Source organism: Podarcis pityusensis (genome assembly GCF_964106645.2).
Source record: "Podarcis pityusensis genome assembly, chromosome: 12".
Taxonomy (NCBI): Eukaryota; Metazoa; Chordata; class Lepidosauria; order Squamata; family Lacertidae; genus Podarcis; species Podarcis pityusensis.
In genome coordinates, this window is record NC_138037.1 from 25862351 (window position 1) to 25880263 (window position 17913).

The 17913-nt window shown below is 43.7% G+C and overlaps 1 protein-coding gene across 12 annotated transcripts in view; it reads left to right on the forward strand.

The window, feature by feature from the left end:
* The window catches only part of ADAM22 (ADAM metallopeptidase domain 22), a 125195-nt gene that overhangs the window by 30620 nt on the left and 76662 nt on the right, over positions 1-17913 (forward strand). For all 12 annotated transcript variants that reach the window (XM_080975185.1, XM_080975180.1, XM_080975187.1 and 9 more), the window contains exon 4: positions 17749-17815. In XM_080975185.1, the coding sequence (XP_080831311.1) occupies positions 17749-17815 (67 nt within the window). The remainder of the gene's footprint in view (positions 1-17748; positions 17816-17913) is intronic.

Sequence of the window (17913 nt, forward strand, 5' to 3'; positions counted from 1 at the left end):
TTAATTGCATTTATTACTCTATTTTACCATATTGCCTGGATTTATTTTGTATAATACATGCAAGCTCTATCATGCTCTGTGGAGTCAGCAAAAATTGCCCAAGAATATTGTAGTATATTTCCAAATGTATGCTGAGATACTCTAGCGTGCTTTTAATTAAATGAGTACCATTAGCCAGGGAGAATTTCCATATCGCCTTAATGGTATTAAAATAGCACTTTTGCAAGAATTTGCACCCTTATTAAAATTCTTTTTCTTTACAAGAAATTTCTCCTATCTACAAATTTTATACCTGTTTTGATGAGGAGATTCCCCACACCCAGCTCCTGCTAGCAAAAGCGCAAATTATTTTTCATGAGATAGCAGCTCACATAATTTGCATCATTCTAGGTACCTGTATAGGGACGCGGGTGGTGCTGTGGGTTAAACCACAGAGCCTAGGACTTGCCGATCAGTAGGTCAGCAGTTCGAATCCCCACGACGGGGTGAGCTCCCATTGCTCGGTCCCTGCTCCTGCCAACCTGGCAGTTCGAAGGCACGTCAAAGTGCAAGTAGATAAATAGGTACCGGTCCGGCGGGAAGGTAAACAGCATTTCCGTGCGCTGCTCTGGTTCGCCAGAAGCGGCTTAGTCATGCTGGCCACATGACCTGGAAGCTGTACGCCGGCTCCCTCAGCCAATAAAGCGTGATGAGCGCCGCAACCCCAGAGTCAGCCACGACTGGACCTAATGGTCAGGGGTCCCTTTCCCTTTACCTTAGGTACCTTAGGTACCTGTATGGACTTCAGTCCACATGTGGCTTTTCTCCTGCTTTTGGGCTTACCATGGGCATCTACTGTCAGAAGAGGATGATGGAATAGGTGGGCCATTGGCCTATCCAGCAGGATGTTAGAAGCAAAGTGCCTCTGAAATACCACTTTCTGGGGAGCTATTGCCGCCTTCTCCTGCTTTCATGATTGCAAAATCTTGGCGCATTCAGCCACATGGATGGGCCACTTGAGGTTCTTCTTGATGGTGGCTTCAGATAAAGAATAGAACCAATCTCTCAGCATTAGCTCTTTGAATTAACGGGTTAGGGGGTCTTATTCCCAGCAACTGAAAATAGTGCAGCAAAGCTGAAAGATGCGGAGTGAGCCTGAATATAGTTTCTTTAAAGCCGACATGTGGTAATGGCTCTGGTGCTCTTGAAAAATAAATGCCCAGACGAAGCTGAAAACAAATTTATCTAGTGTCCCCATTCTGTTCTCTCTCTCTTTGTTGTTGTTGTTGTTTAGTCGTTTAGTCGTGTCCGACTCTTCGTGACCCCATGGACCAGAGCACGCCAGGCACTTCTGTCCTCCACTGCCTCCCGCAGTTTGATCAAACTCATGCCGGTAGCTTCAAGAACACCATCCAACCATCTCATTCTCTGTCGTCCCCTTCTCCTTGCGCCCTCTATCTTTCCCAACATCAGGGTCTTTTCCAGGGAGTCTTCTCTTCTCATGAGGTGGCCAAAGTATTGGAGCCTCAGCTTCACGATCTGTCCTTCCAGTGAGCACTCAGGGCTGATTTCCTTCAGAATGGAGAGGTTTGATCTTCTTGCAGTCCATGGGACTCTCAAGAGTCTCCTCCAGCACCATAATTCAAAAGCATCAATTCTTCGGCGATCAGCCTTCTTTATGGTCCAGCTCTCACTTCCATACATCACTACTGGGAAAACCATGGCTTTTACTATACGGACCTTTGTTGGCAAGGTGATGTCTCTGCTTTTTAAGATGTTGTCTAGGTTTGCCATCGCCTTTCTCCCAAGGAGCAGGCGTCTTTTAATTTCGTGACTGCTGTCACCATCCGCAGTGATCATGGAGCCCAAGAAAGTAAAATCTCTCACTCTGTTCCAAAAAAGAAATCAGTACTGACATCTGATGTAATAGCCTGGGTGGAAAAAGAAGACATTCTTTCTGTGTTTGTTGCAAAGATTTCTAACTGAGTGGAGCTCAGGAATACCTGAACAACCAAACCTGAAAAATCTAGTTTTCCTTTTTTATTTTCACACTGGCTGGGACTGCGCTCTCTACCATCATTTTGGCTGTCGTTGTTGGCATCATCAGATATCGGGAGACAATGGAGGAATGAGCCTTTGGGGGTGAAGTCAAACTGTTGGATAGTTGCAGTGTCAGCTGTGGCTGCAGTGACTTGATATGAGAGACAGATGTTTTGGTGAAGGTGGGGCAGATGAAGGCGTCTGGTTGTGCTGCTACAGATGCACCATGGCGGTTCTTTTCTCTGCGCCAGTGGTCATTCCTCCTGTGGTCACTACTATGGATGCATAACCTGACTGTCTGCCTCCAGGCAGTATGGCCATCTATGTACTGCACGTTATCAGTTACCATCTACTAAATTGAGAGTAGAATTTACGTACCCTTAATCTGGGGCGGGGAGGCAGTCTTTTTTCTGTCAAAGGCAACATTTTCTTGGGGGTAATCCTTAGGGGGCTGCATACCAGTGGTGAGCAGGACCAGAGCCAAAAGTGGGCAAGGGCACCTCTTTTTACACTCTTTCTTTTTTCCTCTTTCTCTCCCTCTCCCATTTCTTCACCCAGCAGGCGAGGAACTGAATGCTTTTGCCAGAGATCTGAACTGATAACTTGCAGAGGGCTTTCAAAATTAGGCTAAGGTCTACATGAATTTAGGCCAAGGACTGCATATGGCCTTGGGGTTGCCCACCTCTGTCTGAAACAAAAGACACATTTGTTAGGAGGTAAAGACAGAGGTGGGCAACCCCAAGGCCATATGCAGTCCTATGTGGTAATAGTTTTCAATTTAATTCTGTAGCCAGACAAGCAGCCAGATGTTGGCCCTTCCAAGTTCTAGGAAGCCTCTACATGTTCTGGCCCTGGCAAGCATAGCCCAATGGCCAGCATGTTCTGAGTTGTCATTCAAAATATTTGGAGGCTACCAGGCTGGCTGCCTACTCTTGATCTAGCTGTTCCTGGATCACATATGAATGATGGGTATTAGCATAGTCAGTAAAACACATGAGATTATTTGGCTAAAGAATTAAACTGAAAACTATTACCACATAGGAAGTTACATGGAAGATGCAGAATTGTCTTCATAGAGAATCAAAGAGCCACAGAGTTGGAAGGGACCCCGAGGGTCATCTAGTCCATGACTAAATCCTATTCAGAGTAGACCCAGTGAAATCAGTGAACGCAATTAAAAAGAAATCCATTGATTTCAGTTGGTCTGCTCTGAATTGAATACGACTCTCTTATCTCTTCCTAGTTCTCCTTTTGCATGGGCTTATAAATCTACCTGGCAGACTGTAGACAGAAATCTATTTAATGTGCATAGGTCAGTCAGTAACAGAAGAAAGGGCGCAAAAACTTTATTATTATTATTTTACTTTGTGAAAAATGTCTGCAGACTGAGGGGAATTTATGTTGGCTTAAGATGAGTCTGGAAATGAGCGTCTATCTGAAGGGTCATGCAATCAGTCCTGTAATTAAAAATAACATTGTCTAGTCTGCGGGTCTAAAGGTTTATGGTTGTGTAGTCAAGGTTCATGGTTAGTTCTTGGGAGAAGGCTCATAAGGATTTTAGGTGAAGAGAAACCTCAGTGTAGGCTTGTCTTTGAGAATTGTAGCTCATGCAAGTACCTCCTATTGTTAGAAATAAAAGTTACATTTTTTATTTCCTTATTACAGAAACATAGAGTAAAAAATAAAGGATAGAATATCATTTACATCTGGAAAGGACAATGTGTGGGCCCTCAGGTATTTTGGGATCCCAGTTCCCATCAGCCCCAGCCAGCATGGTCAGTCATCAGGGTGGTGGCAGTTGTACTCCAACAACATCTGGAGGGCTGCAAGTTCCCCTTCCCCATTTTTACAGCTTCCCGGAACATTTCTCCTTATGAAACAAACTGCAGTGCACACTTCTAACCATCTCTCTATAAAACTTTATGGTGACATCAAGGGCCAGATGTAATTGTTTCAGAGGCTGTATCTGGCTTGCGGACCACTCGTTGGCTAGTACAGCCAACTTGCAACTTATGTACATTTAACTTGTGTGACTTCAATTTTATGCACTTGGCTGAAAAACAAACAACAGCAAAAAAGCGGGCAGGCGTCTAGGAAAAACCCCACCGGCAATCCCACCCACCATTGTACTCATCTTGGAAGAGTGTTTGGAGGTGCAGGGAGAGTGTGTAACCCCCATATAAGTTGAGAGTAGGCAGCCATACTATGTCAGGCAAAGGATGGCCAAGTGGCTATATTATAAGCGAACATCTGTTCACCATCACCTACCAGGTTATACAAAATCCAAGGAAGAGGCCAAGTCTTCACTTTTCAGAACAACACCATGGATGTAATGGTATTAAGAGCATCAGAGTTCATGAACCTCTTACTATTATGAATTATCTTAAATCTTGTGCTATTGTTCTTGGTCTCCCTTTGAAAATTTCGTTTACTGAGAAGTGTTCATCCACTAAGCATTTCCACTGAACTGGTAAAAGCTGCCTGACAGAAAAAGAAACTAAAGAACAATATTTTCAAAGGTGAAATGTGCGCCTTGAATGTCAAGGTCGGTAATGAAACTCCCGTGTAATACAAATGGTTCTGGTTGCTTCTTTAGATAGCCATTCAGCATTATAATAGTATGGATATTGCTTCTGTAGTGTGTGGTTGTCATGCATGTTTATTTACTCTGATGCTTAACTTGGTGTTTGAGGAATGCAGTCTCATGGCTTTTTTCTGGATTCTGTTTCTTCCCCCTTTCTGGGTTTAATTAAGACAGAACAATGGCACAGAGTTGCATTAATTCCTCTCATCCCAAAGTGATTTGCTGAGGAAGGAAGCAAACAAAAATCCCATAAGGTATTCATTGAAATGTGCGCGTGCTTTTTTTTAAAAGGAGAGAAGGAGGAAGACAAAGGTAGCAATCCTGTTCACACTTTACTAGGAGTATCTTCCACTGTGTTCAGTAGGACTTATTGCTGCATAGATAGGGCTACACCGGCAGTCTTTTCATATTCCACATTTACTTGAAGAAAATGAGAGAGAAAAAGTTTTGTGCGTAAAAATAAATGAATGTAATGAAAATGACACGCAAGTGCTATGATTTGTCACACATGGAAATTATTTCCAGGTAGGGAGGGGGGAAAGACAAAGAGGAAAAAAATGTCGCTAGTGTCTTTCAGTCTGCATAAATGTTTAATGTTGTTGTCTGAGTGATGGTATAAAAGCCTTTGGCTCAAGGAGATATGATTGATTATTGTGTTGCTGACTTTAAGCACTCTGGCTTCTCCCTGCCCAAACCAATCCATAGCAGGATATGGATTAAGTGCTTAAGAAATAAAGACTAGCAGTGGCTGGAGGGGCGTAATAAGAATATCTCAAGCCCTACCACCTAGTGGGGAATTAAGTAATGCCAACAAAGCAGGACTTTAGCCCCGCTGTCTAGCCTGCTGTAATGATGGATTGGAAGGCAACCTCACAAACCTGGCGCCCTCCTAATGTTTAGAATTCCAACTTCCATCAGCCTCAGCAAGCACAAATGGTGGGAATTGTAGTCTAAGCACTTGGGAGGCACCAGGCTGATCAAAGCTGACCTAAAGCTTCAGGTGCTGCTCTCTGATCCCATCACCGGAAGTCTTTTAGATGCTGGAGCTTGAGAACCTATATGTAAAAAGTGTGATGTCTCTGCGTCCCCAGCTGCATAGCTGTCACAGTCAAGCGCCTTGACTTGTTTGCTTGCACAGATTCAGGAAGTGGAGTCACAGTCCACTATAATATTCTGCTAATATATTTTCTTTGGGTAACAGGTAGTGAGAATGGTGTGTGCAGGAAGCAGTCACATAAACCGTGTCCAAGGATTTCCCATCACATTTGTGGGGGAAAGTGGGGATTCATCTATTTGTTTTCCCAACAGCCCTGTTCCCCTATACTCTATGCCAGGGATAGTCAGCCTTTTTATACCTACCGCTCACTAATGCATCTTTCTTGATGGTAAAATTTCCTTACTGCCCACCAGTTCTCGATGGAAGGAGGATTCAGCTTGTGCTGTAGAACCCCCTACCACCCACCTAGAATCCTGAAACGCCCACTAGTGGGCGGTAGGGACCAGGTTGACAACCCCTGCTCTATGCAACGGGGCAGAATGTCTGCAGTGGGGAGGCTGCTCTACTAATGCGGATTCCCCCATGATCTAGAACAACCTTGCTCCAGTAGGGTTCTAGATTGCACAAGAAGCCTACTTGAGTAGGGAAGCCTCCCTGCTGCAAAAACTCAACCCAAATGTGTGGAGGGTGGTGGGGCAGGGCTGTTGGGAATGTGACTATGTCCCCACTCTTTCCCATCATGTGTCTGAACTAGGGCTGCTGAAATCATGAGGAATTTGGAACTGGTATAGAAGTGCCTTGGAGCAGGCTGGTATTGCCTTCTCTGGATGCAGTTTTTCTTCAGAGTCCCTCAAGGCTGCGGTCCCTTATCTGAAGCTGGGCTTCCGTTTTGGAACAGAGCTGCCTTGAGTAAAGGAAAAGCTTTCTTTGGAAATCTGCTGGCATCTTTCCTGGGTGAGCTGCCGGATCTGGAATTATGCCTTTGGAGAAGTTGCATGCGTTGCCAGAATGAAAATCGTGCCGGCAGCAATAATTGTTTTAGTGTGGGCTCTTCTTCCCCACCACTTTCTCTTGCTGGGCAAAAGTAACTTGTCCCCTTGAGGATGACAGGCTTTCCTGCTGCAGTTGGGAGAGGTACCAGCTGGAAGTGCATGACACTGAAGTAGAGAGTGACATTATGACCATCTTCTCTAGAGGAAAAGTCAACATTGGCCTCTGCTTAGCTGCATCTGACAGTTCATGCAGATATGTGCGCATTTAAGCTTACATACTGTCTGACATGGAGGCTGAAGTTCAATGAAATCAATAATGGTATGATGGTGGATCGGCTGTTTAACAATGGCTCATTTACAACTTACTTTATGTATACAATTTAGTCACAGTTGATTATGAAAGGTGTTGACACGTCCAGCTGTTCAGTTGTGTCACCAAAATGGGGAGACGGCACCTTCTAGTGTTTACTGTCCAGTTTAGATCTCCTGTAACTCCTTCATCTTGATATTCCAAGTGTCAGTTTTCAAGCATATCCTCACTTGCTCTTAATGCCTGGTTGTAGTGATGTATTATTTAGTTCTGTAGATGCATTAAGTTTTATTAAGCATTCCGCAGTAGGGTGGAGACAGCTGACTGCCATTTAAAGATGAACCACAAAGCAGTATTTGTAAAATAGCTTAATAAAAATATCCAGACCATTCCATACAATCATAATGTAATATCCTGCACACACAAAATGCCTCTCTGCACTTGAGGTCACTGGACATCTCTGATTTTCTCTCTCTCCTGCAGGTGCACAAAAAAATACATTTGTATTTGCATAGTAAGCAGACACACTGAAAAATTATGGTGCTGGCCTGGCTCCTTGGGAGTGGGAATGTGATTTGAATGTTCCTCTTTAAAACTTTCTTGTCATCTGTGCATACAAACTTAGCAATCATTCCTGCTTTCCATGCTGCCCATGGAATGATCATTTCCATCTTGTCTTTAGGATTTGACTGTAGGGGAAATGTGCCTTTTTCAACAGTGGGGTGCACTTATTTGTGCCAAGGTTTGTTCTTAGGATTGTTCTCACCAGGTCAGCTGACTTTGCTTTGGTGATCATGAAATCAAGATAATAAGCAGTGAAACAAACCTCAGCAGCTGCCCATTGGAGCTGCATTCCAGCTTCTCCCAAGCTACCTTTGTGTGTTTCTGTATTTGTATCCTGCCTTTCTGATGTTGTGATCTCAAGGTGGCATGCTAAATAAAACAGGTATCTTATTAAAAAAAAGTTAAAATTCAATCCTGACAGCAACCTGTCCCCTCCAACTGTAGCACCTCCTTTTCCTATTTCACTCTCCCTTCCTGCTTCACTCTTCGCTTCTTAAATCAGCAGGAATATTATTCTGCTTGAATAACAGGTTCAACAGGAGCTGCTTGCTCCATGGCTCAGTGGAGCTAGTTTTTTCCACCCCAGTTCCTTGTCCCTTCAAGGAAGTGAAGTAGGCGAAAGCTAGACCACTTGCTGCTTTCAAGATGATATTGTTACAAAGGTTGGGTACCACCCTGCTCTCTGCCAAGCAATAGCAAGATCCCAGGGGGTTCCAGGCACTCACCCAGGGTCTGTGTTCCTTTGGAGAAGTGAGACATGGAGGAGACTTTCATAGCTTTGAGAAATATGATTTATTCACATATTTACACCTTCGGTTTTCATGGAGGGAGTCCGGAACTTACTGCATGGTCCTTTCAAGAGGTTCATGCCCCCCACAGCAGTGCAGCCCTGGAGTCCAAGGCATCTCTCCCAGCCAGCCTTCAGCCAGCCTGCTGAAGATGGATCACAGTCTCTTCCTCTCCTTTCTTCTTCCTAGCACACCTTGCTAAAGACTCTCTTTTCATGCCTCTCTTTCCCAGGCTCTCAGATGGGCAATCATCCTCTTTTGTCATGTTAATGCCTCTATCCTAAGTGAGGCCCTGTCTTGGAAAGAAAGCTTAGCCTTTACTTTTCCACTGGCCTCCAATCTTCAAAAGTCCAAATAACCAAAATCCTACCATTTATTAATTTCTAGCTTTTAGCCACCCCCAGTCTAGAACAATATTCTTCCCCCATCATATCTCAGTCTTTTTATCTTGAGGAACTCTGTGTCTGAGCCCTAGCCACCTTCACACTTTTGAAATAGTAGGAACTGGTAGTGTAAATAATAAACAAGCTCTTTTGAGCCATTCAATTTCTAGTGCTGGATTACCATTGCAGTAGAAGAGTTCTGGAGAGTCTTTTTTTTCAGCTAGAGGGCCATATTCCTTCATGGTTAGCTTAGTGGGAGCTGTGTGGCAGTGGTGGTGGACCCAGTAAAAAGGGCCAGAGGCAAAAGTTGGCAGAACAGTGAATGTGGCTTTGTACAATAGGCTAGGTTCCAGCCAAGCAGAAGTAATAATTTTCTGTATACACAGGCATTTCCAGGCAAGCAAGAGACATCGCAGTTTGAGGACACATTCCAGCCAGGCAGGGCTGGTGAGGGCTGTGCCTTCAGGAGCATGGCCTGGTGGCTGGATAGAGTGTTCACACATGCATAGACTCTACAATTCTTTGATTCTATGTCTGATTTTATGTTTGGCTAGTGATGGGATGGGCAACCTGTGGCTGTCCAGATATTGTTGGTTTCCAACTCACATCAGCCCAGGCAGCATGGCCAGTGTTCAGGGATGATGGAGGTTGGAGTCCAACAGCATCTAGAGGGCCATAGATTTCCCCATCCCTGGGCTAGGGAAATAATGCAACTGTTCATCCATTTTAGATGGCACCTAGGTGATGTGTTTGTCCTTGAATGAACATTTCACGGCAGGATTAATTGACAGGTATGTAGCTGTGACTTGAGATGCAGCTAGCATATGGTGGAAAAGGTTTGTTTTGATGTACTTTTTGTGTTGATGTATGCTGAGGATTGAATCTTACTTCGTTTGCTAACATAAATTTGTTTTATTCATGTGACTAATCTGATGCACAAAAATAACTAGGCATTTTATTCTGGATGCAGATTTCCACCACATTTAGGGTTGTTGTTGTTTTTTTAAAAATCGCAATATATACACATTTATTGGGGTTTGGGGAGTTTACACCAAATTAGATAGGCGTAGTGTTACATAGTAATTTTTTTAAATGGGCACTGCTAAAGATTTGTTTTTGTTTTTGATTTCATTTCCCCCTTTAATCGTTACAATTATCAGATCCCCATTACATTCTCATAAATAAAAAATCCATTCTTTGGTTAGCTCTAAAATTGGCAACTGCATACATTGTGCTTGACAGCTGAAAAGCAGCACAGAGCTGCTGCATCCTTGTGTAGTTTGATTCCCCCCCCCCCCCCCGGTTATAAATAGCACATAGTGCATCAGAACAGGGTTTTTTCCTTCTTTTAAACTATCAATAATTTAGTAGTGTTGAGGGAGATTCCACAAGGATGTAGAACGGAGGATGCATTGCAAAATCTCACTGAAATGGCTGAGGACCTAAAAGTCGTGAATGGCGGTGGGAATGGCAGAAATACCACTTACAGTGGTGGGAAATGCTGGTTTGCAGTGCAACCCTTCAGTGTGTTTACTCAGAAATAAGTCCCACTGGATTCATTAGGACCTGCCCTATGATAAATGTGCTTTAGGACTGCAGCCTTAGCAGGTTTTGGGGTAGCTCAGTGCTTAGAGCAGATGGATTGCATGCAAAGGGTCACCAGTTAAATCCTCAACTTCTCTAGGTAGGACTGGGGAAGACCCCCATGCAAAACTCTGAAGAGCTACTGCCAAGAAGATTTTTTCGTCTGCCTGACTATCTTAAGTCACAGGTTATAAGATTGTTATTTTTTAAAATTTCAATTAATTGTGTCCATTATTATTTATTATTATTTATTAAATAATAAATAAGCTGGGTGTGTTTAGGCTGGAAAAGAGGAGAAGGAGATGGAGAGAAGATAGCCATCTTCAGATATCTAAAGGGCTGTCACATGGAAGCTTATTTTCTGCTGGTACAGAGGGTGGGGCCGAACCAGTGGGTTCAAGTTACAAGAAAGGAGAATCCAACGAAACATCAGAAATAACTTTCTGACAGTAAGAGCTGTTTGACAGTCGAATGGACTCCCTTGGGAGGCTGTGGACTCTTCTTCATTGGAAGTTTTTAAGCAGAGGTTGGATGGCCATCTGTCATGGATGCTTTAGTTGAGATTCCTGCATTGCAGGAGGTTGGAGTAAATGGCCCTGGGTGTTTCCATGAGCTGTATGCTCCCCATCACCCAAAGATCACAGGTTCACAACATAAAAATTCAAAATGAGAACACAGAATACATAATAAAACAAATCAATAACCACACTCCCACGAACACGTTTTAAAAGCCAAATGCCTGGTTGAAAGAAAATGTTTTCACCTGGCACCTAAAGATACGTAAAATAAAACAAAACACATAGTGAAGCATGAGAGTGCATGTACCAGCCAACGTCTTTCTACAAGGAAGGACAAGCACTTTAAAAATCCCTCCTCCTTGTTCCAGTAAATTCCCTTTCTGCTATGTTTGCAGAAAGAAAGAGCATTAATGGAATTACTTAGGAACAAACAGTCTTGTTAGGATATTCTTTGTAGGTCAGCTGACTGTTGGTGAAGGATTCTAGCTTGCACAGTAGGTTCTAGGCCTTTCCTGTAAGTGGATCTACTGCAAGAGGAATGAAGGAGAGAAAATCCAGCCCCAGTAATGTCACAATACCCTCCACTTGCCAGCAGACCCACTTCTGGGAAGAGACTGGAATTGTACTGAGTAACACAGCAGAAGCCATGTCTCATCAGCAGTTCCTCTATTTCATAGTCATCCTTCACAAACTGATTCACCAAAGATGTGGTGTGCAAAGGACTGACACAAACTCCTTCCAAAAGTGAAGTCATGGTGAGTGCTACCAGTATAGCCAGAAACAGGGCCAGTGAGAAAAAAGGGGGAACATGTTTGGGGGACAAAAAATACCCCGCTTTTAAAAACTAAGGGGGCTAAAGTTCCCCCAAACAACCCACTGAAGACTCAGCATGCTCGGTACCACAGAATGTAGGATACCCTGCAATATTTTGTTGCTGGTGCTTCTTGCGTCTTCCTAGACATGTTCATTTCCAAGGCAGGATGGCAGATTAGATTCCTCAAAAGCAAAGCTGCAGCTGCCCTTTTTGCCAAATTGGTGTTGGGGCAGGATGCAGAGAGCCATGAAACAATGTGGTTATATGAGTTTGATTAACATTGTGGAGGAAGTGTTTCCTTTTAAAGGGAACTCTTTAATTCTGCCGCCAGGTCTGGAGTTGAACCATGGCTGTTCCTAGAATTTTGTTAACTTTTATGTGGCATCTCCTGGGGGTGGGGCGATGCTGTTGTGCATGCATCTTTTCCCAGATATCAAAATGGAGGCTGTAGGGTAAGGATAGGGAAGCTGTGCCCCAACCCCCAATTTTGTTGCATTCCAGCTCCCATCAGCCCCAGCCAAAATGGCCAAGGGATGATGGAGGTTGTAGTCCAACAGCTGGAGAACCATAGGTTCCTTTCCCTTGTTGCTGCTGTGTTGATACACTATAAACAATGTGGCACCAGAATTTCTGAACCGAAAGGATAACGTGTTTTCTAATCTAAAGTTGCATTGTGCCTGGATTTTTAGTGTAAATGTTTGTAGTTCTGCAATAGATGCTGCCATTAGCCTTAGTTGTTGTGCATGCTGAATTCTAATATAGCATGTTTGTTGTACATAAATGATTGATGGTGGTTTACTCAAGATGCCGTGGTCATGTTCTGGAGTCTGCGGTTGGATAATTAGGATTGGCTCAGTTTCTTCTCTCCCAAGTCTGTGATTAAGCAATTAAGAGGTCTACTGTTTGCCAGGCGTGCTCTGGTCCATGGGGTCATGAAGAGTCGGACACGACTAAACAGCAACAACTGTTTGCCAGCTGAAGTAGAAGATTAGTTGTGGCTTTCTTGTATAACTTTTTTACGTCCCTTGAATGGGCATTTTATAGTGGTGCTCATGATTTTACTCTTCTGTCAACCATTGCAATATGTATCTTGAAGATTCTGAGCTACCTGGCTTCCTTCACATAATCCAGAGACGTATGAAGAGAGAGGAACAAAGACAGGCAGGGCAACAGAGCCTCAGGTTGCTTGGGGAGGAACTGGGGGAGGAGGAGACTTAGGAAGCTGTGGGAAGGCGGGTAACTTCAGTTCTCGCAACTGCAAGTTCCACCGGGAAGAGTTTCTGTGTTCTCTCGGCCTGGCCTGCTGAGCTGTCTTTGTTTCCTTGAATAAAGAATTAACTTCACTGACAACATGTGAGTTTTGCTCATCTGCTCCTGACACCTGGTCCTGATGTATATAGTGGTGCCTTGGTTCTCAAACTTAATCTGTTCCGGGAGTCTGTTTGACTCCTGAAACCATTCGAAAACCAAGGCGCGGCTTCCGATTGGCTGCAGGAGTTTCCTGCACTCAATCAGAAGCCACGGCGGATGTTCGGCTTCCAAAAAATGTTCACAAACCAGAACACTCACTTCTGGGTTTGTGGCGTTCGGGAGCCAAGCCGTTTGAGTACCAAGGTACCACTGTACTGAGCCAGACCATTCTAGTTCAGAATCTTCAACCCTGGCTGCCAGCAGCTTTCCAGGGTTTCAGCCACAATTCTTTCCCATCGCTACCTGAAGATGCCAGGGATTGAATCTGGGGCCTCCTGCACGAGAAGCATGTGCTGTGCCACTGAGCTACAGCTCTTTACCCTGATTGCTTGGTAAGAATTGAACCCTATCCTGCCTTCCAGTGTTCTGGCCAAGGAGCGCAAAGTCCCTGGGATGGCTAATAACGGACTAAGTACTTATTTCTAAATTTCACTATCATACAATTTCATCAATATTTAATGTGCTTAACAGAGCCATCATATCTTCATCTGGAGTCTGACTGAGGAGGCGTAAGAGTCAGCATGAATGCTGCTTTTCTGAAGATGAGTGCCATTGGCAGGGACATCCTCTTTTGCTGTGGAGGAACTCCTGATACACTGGTGGAACACCCTGCTTGCATAGATGTATGCAGACACCGCTGGTGGTGTTTTGGGATCAGTAGGACTCGAAACGGGTGTGGCGTTCGCACAGAGCCCCCGATCGTCTCACGGAGTATTGACCCATACACCACTAATCCACTGCCACCAACCAGATCCTTCAGTCTCAGTCAGGTTCTCAAATTAATAGAGAAGAGAGTATTTTATTTCTGACACAAACAAACTTTTATGGCATTCCAAACGTTGTTACTCTTTACTTTCTTAGTCTTATTTCCCTCTCTCTATCTCTTCCACCAGGGACGTGGGTGGCGCTGTGGGTTAAACCACAGAGCCTAGGACTTGCTGATCAGAAGGTTGGCGGTTCGAATCCCCACGACGTGGTGAGCTCCCGTTGCTCGGTCCCTGCTCCTGCCAACCTAGCAGTTTGAAAGCACGCCAAAAAGTGCAAGTAAATAAATAGGTACCGCTCCTGCGGGAAGGTAAACAGCGTTTCCGTGCGCTTCTCTGGTTTGCCAGAAGTGGCTTAGTCATGCCGGCCACATGACCTGGAAGCTGTACGCCGGCTCCCTTGGCCAATAAAGCGAGATGAGTGCCGCAACCCCAGAATCGGTCATGACTGGACCTAATGGTCAGGGGTCCCTTTACCTTTATCTCTTCCACCTCCCCTCACTCAAGAACCCACTGCCCTAACTGTCTCTCTATTTCCAACTGCCTGACAACTGCTTCTCCCACTGCCTTTCCCAACCAGCCAACCCACTAAAACCAACCAACTACCCACCAACAACTCTAACAAGCCTCGGGCTAAGCCTTTTTATACACATGTAGGCTCCGCCTCCAGCTTTCCGATTGGTCTACATTTTAACCTTTTCTTTCCCCCCTGTACAGACAGGCTCTAAACGAACAGGCAAATGCCACAACAGGGTGCGTTAGGGCATCCTTGAATCAGTAGGGTCCAAATGACACCCTCCCCGTCCCGTTTTCATGACACACCCAGAAAAGCTATCCCCAACAGGATTGTTCTAGATTTCCAAGAAATCTGACTACCTGGCTGTTCTGCATTGATTCCTTTTATGCTATTCTTGTTTTAACCAAAAATGTCTGCCTGTGAGCCTAAAGTTGGTTTAGAGCTGTTGCACCTTAATATATATGTTGCCTCCTCCTTCACTACCACCACTTTCAAGCTAGCAGGATTTCAGGGTAGTCCTGCTGTCAAGCAACACTATTCCGATTTCAAGGGACATAAAAGAAGCATGCTATTTGTCACCGTTCAAATGCAAATTATTTCGTTGCAAAAGCAAATCTGTGCTTTTATGCCACAAGGGCAAGTGCCAATTCTTGTGCATTTGCTTAGATTTTTTGTTTGCACCGTGAAGGTTAATAAAAGCCAATTATTTCCTTGTAACAAAAGGCTATGCCCTTTAAGTATAGCAAAAATGGCATGTGTGGCATACGATTCGGTTTTGCCACATTAAAACTCCTACTGCTGTTTGCCTTATGTTAGTGGCTTGCATTTTTGTTAGGTCTCCCATAAATCTTTGCAAGATGTTTGCAGTATTTATTAAAAACTGGGCTTTTGTCGTTCCACGCTGGGAAACATTAGCCTGCATCTTGTTAAAAACAAATAATGCTCCTATTGAACACAGAAAGCTGCTTTTATACTGATTTCAGACTATTGGCCCATCTAGCTTAGTATTGTCTATATCCAACGGGCAGCCGTTCTCCAGGCTTTCATGCAGGAATATTTCCCAGACCTAGCAGGAGGTGCCAGGAACTGAGCATGGAGCTTTCCGTATTCAAAACATGTGCTCCAGCACTGAGCTACGGCCCTTCCCCACAAATCAGTTCCCACCCCAGTTTGGTATGATGTGGTGGTGTTTGCAAAGAAGAGCCATAAAACTTTGGCAACGTGTTCTAGAAATACTTTTATTTGATTCATAAAATTCTTCTTTACTCTCAGCAACGTTAAGAGGATGGTTTCCAAGTGAGGTGGGAGTTCTGCACTCTCTGTTTTGTATCAGTAAACAAGCCGTCAGCGGCACTAAAATAAAGCATTTGCAGGACAATCCTATGCATGCCTCCTGAGGTGTGTAAGTCTTCCTAAATTCAGTGGGGGCCTGCTCCTAAGAAAGTGTGTACAGGATTACAGCTTTAAATTTGTATGGAATGCAAGCCTGTTCTGTTGTTTGGTTTTCATCAACACAGCCAGAAATTGGCAAAACTAGTTATAGCTAGCCCTCAAATATATTCCTGATGCTCAAGCAAGGTATAAATGCATTCTGGTGCCAGGCAAAACCCTTTTTTTATGCCACCAGACTTTTGAATGATAAATTGCTCTTCCTTAGGGTGTGGTCAAATTTTGTTTTGCTTTTTAAATGTATGTGTTGGATATGTCTCTGAACATGACTTCTTGTAGATAGAAGTTGGCTTTCCTGGTGGGTTTTCTAAATGAGAATTGTGTCATGAGTCAACTGTATGATGCAGCAGCAGAAAAGCTAATGCTATCCTAGGCTTCATTAACAGAAGTGTAGTTTCTGGTGGATCAAGGGAATTAATAGTGCTGCCTTGGTCAGAGCACATCTGGAGTACTGTGTCCATTTCTGGGTGCCATAGTTTAATAGGAATGTTGACTAGCTGGAAAATGTGCAGAGGAGTTGATCAAGGGTCCGGAAACCAAGTGATCAGTGGTTGAGAGAGTTGGGCATGTTTGGCTGGTAAAGAGGAGACTGAGAGGAGATATGATAGGCATCTTCAAATATCTCAAGGGCTGTCATATGGAAGATGGAGTATTGGAGCAAGTTTGTTTTCTCCTGCTCTGTAGGCTAGGACCTGAACTGGTCACTTCAAGCTACATGAAAGGAGATTCCGACTGAACATCAGGAAGAATTTTCTGACAGTAAGAGCTGTTTGACAGTGAAACGGACTCCCTTGGGAGGTTGTGGGCTCTCTTTCCTTGGAGGTTTTTAAGCAGAGATTGGGTGGCCATCTGTCATGGATGCTGTAGTTGAGATTCCTGCATTGCTGGGCATTGGATGAGATGGCGCTTGGGGTCCCTTCCAACTCTATGTAGACTCATTTGGCCTCTTGACCTAAGGTTCCCCACCTTTTCTCTAATTAAAAAGTTGGTAAAGGAAAGCTTTTCATTTACACTAGTGTTTTCACCCCCTCTTAACATTAAATCGTTGGATCTTGCAATGTTTATTACATGCTAAAACGACAGTGGCCAAACAGAGTTTTTTGGGCTATATACATTGTGTTCATATTAGTACCACCAAACTTTCAATTTAGCAACTCAGCGGCAGGTAGAATGGAAGGATAGCACTGCGTAGCATGGAGCTGGTTACTGATGCTACAGAATTAGTTGCCCTTGCTCTGGAATTTATCAGATATCTGCACTTGTTGCTACCTTTTCTGTATGTATAACTGAGAATTCTATAAGCAGAATCTTTCCTTGGGACAAACAGAAAGATCACTTCAAAATGTGTGGACTTGTCAGAAACAGCTCCTCATTTCATAGCTCTTAAAACAAATAAACAGTGTGAACAAATAGTTCATTGATTTCTCCCACACTGCCACATGAAATGCTCAATCTCCCTATGAAAAATGATATTTAACTACTGCTTTAAGTAAGGTGAAAATCCATTGGAGCCATCTTGCTTTCTATACTTACTTGCTAAAATTAGTATGTTTTTATCGGAAAGAATTGTAATTGTTACAGCAATGACAAAAATAATGGGAGTGTACCTGAAACTTAGAGGCTCATATTATTATATAGTTATACATAGAAACACTGAAATGCTTGAGTTAGAAAAGAAACGAGTCATTGTTTTGTAGTGTTTGTTTTACTGTATTTTTTATTTTTATTTTTTTTAGGTTTGATACATCCATTTGGGGTTTGGGTTGTCTGCTATCTTCATCTCTTAGGTCACTGGTTTTTAACCCCTTTTCAGCATAGCTACTTTTATGAAAAACAACACATTTTGAATGTAGCTTTGCTGGAGCTAACTGTCAAGCATTTTTTGTGTGTGTGTGTGTAGGAACATTTGAGAAAAAAGTATTTGCTTTTTAAACGCCGGTGTTTACATGCTGAGGAAATGTCGTATAACGGAGCACCCCTTGCCTCTCTTTTCAGTGATCTGCTGTCTTCAGAATACCTCGAGAGGCACATTGAACACGGCGGAAAGATGGTGGAAGTAAAAGTAAGGACTTGCACCCTGGCATTTTTGTTATGAATATCTTTTCATCTTGCTGCATGCGATGCGATTAAGCTGTCTTAACTTGGCTGCAGATGGTGCTG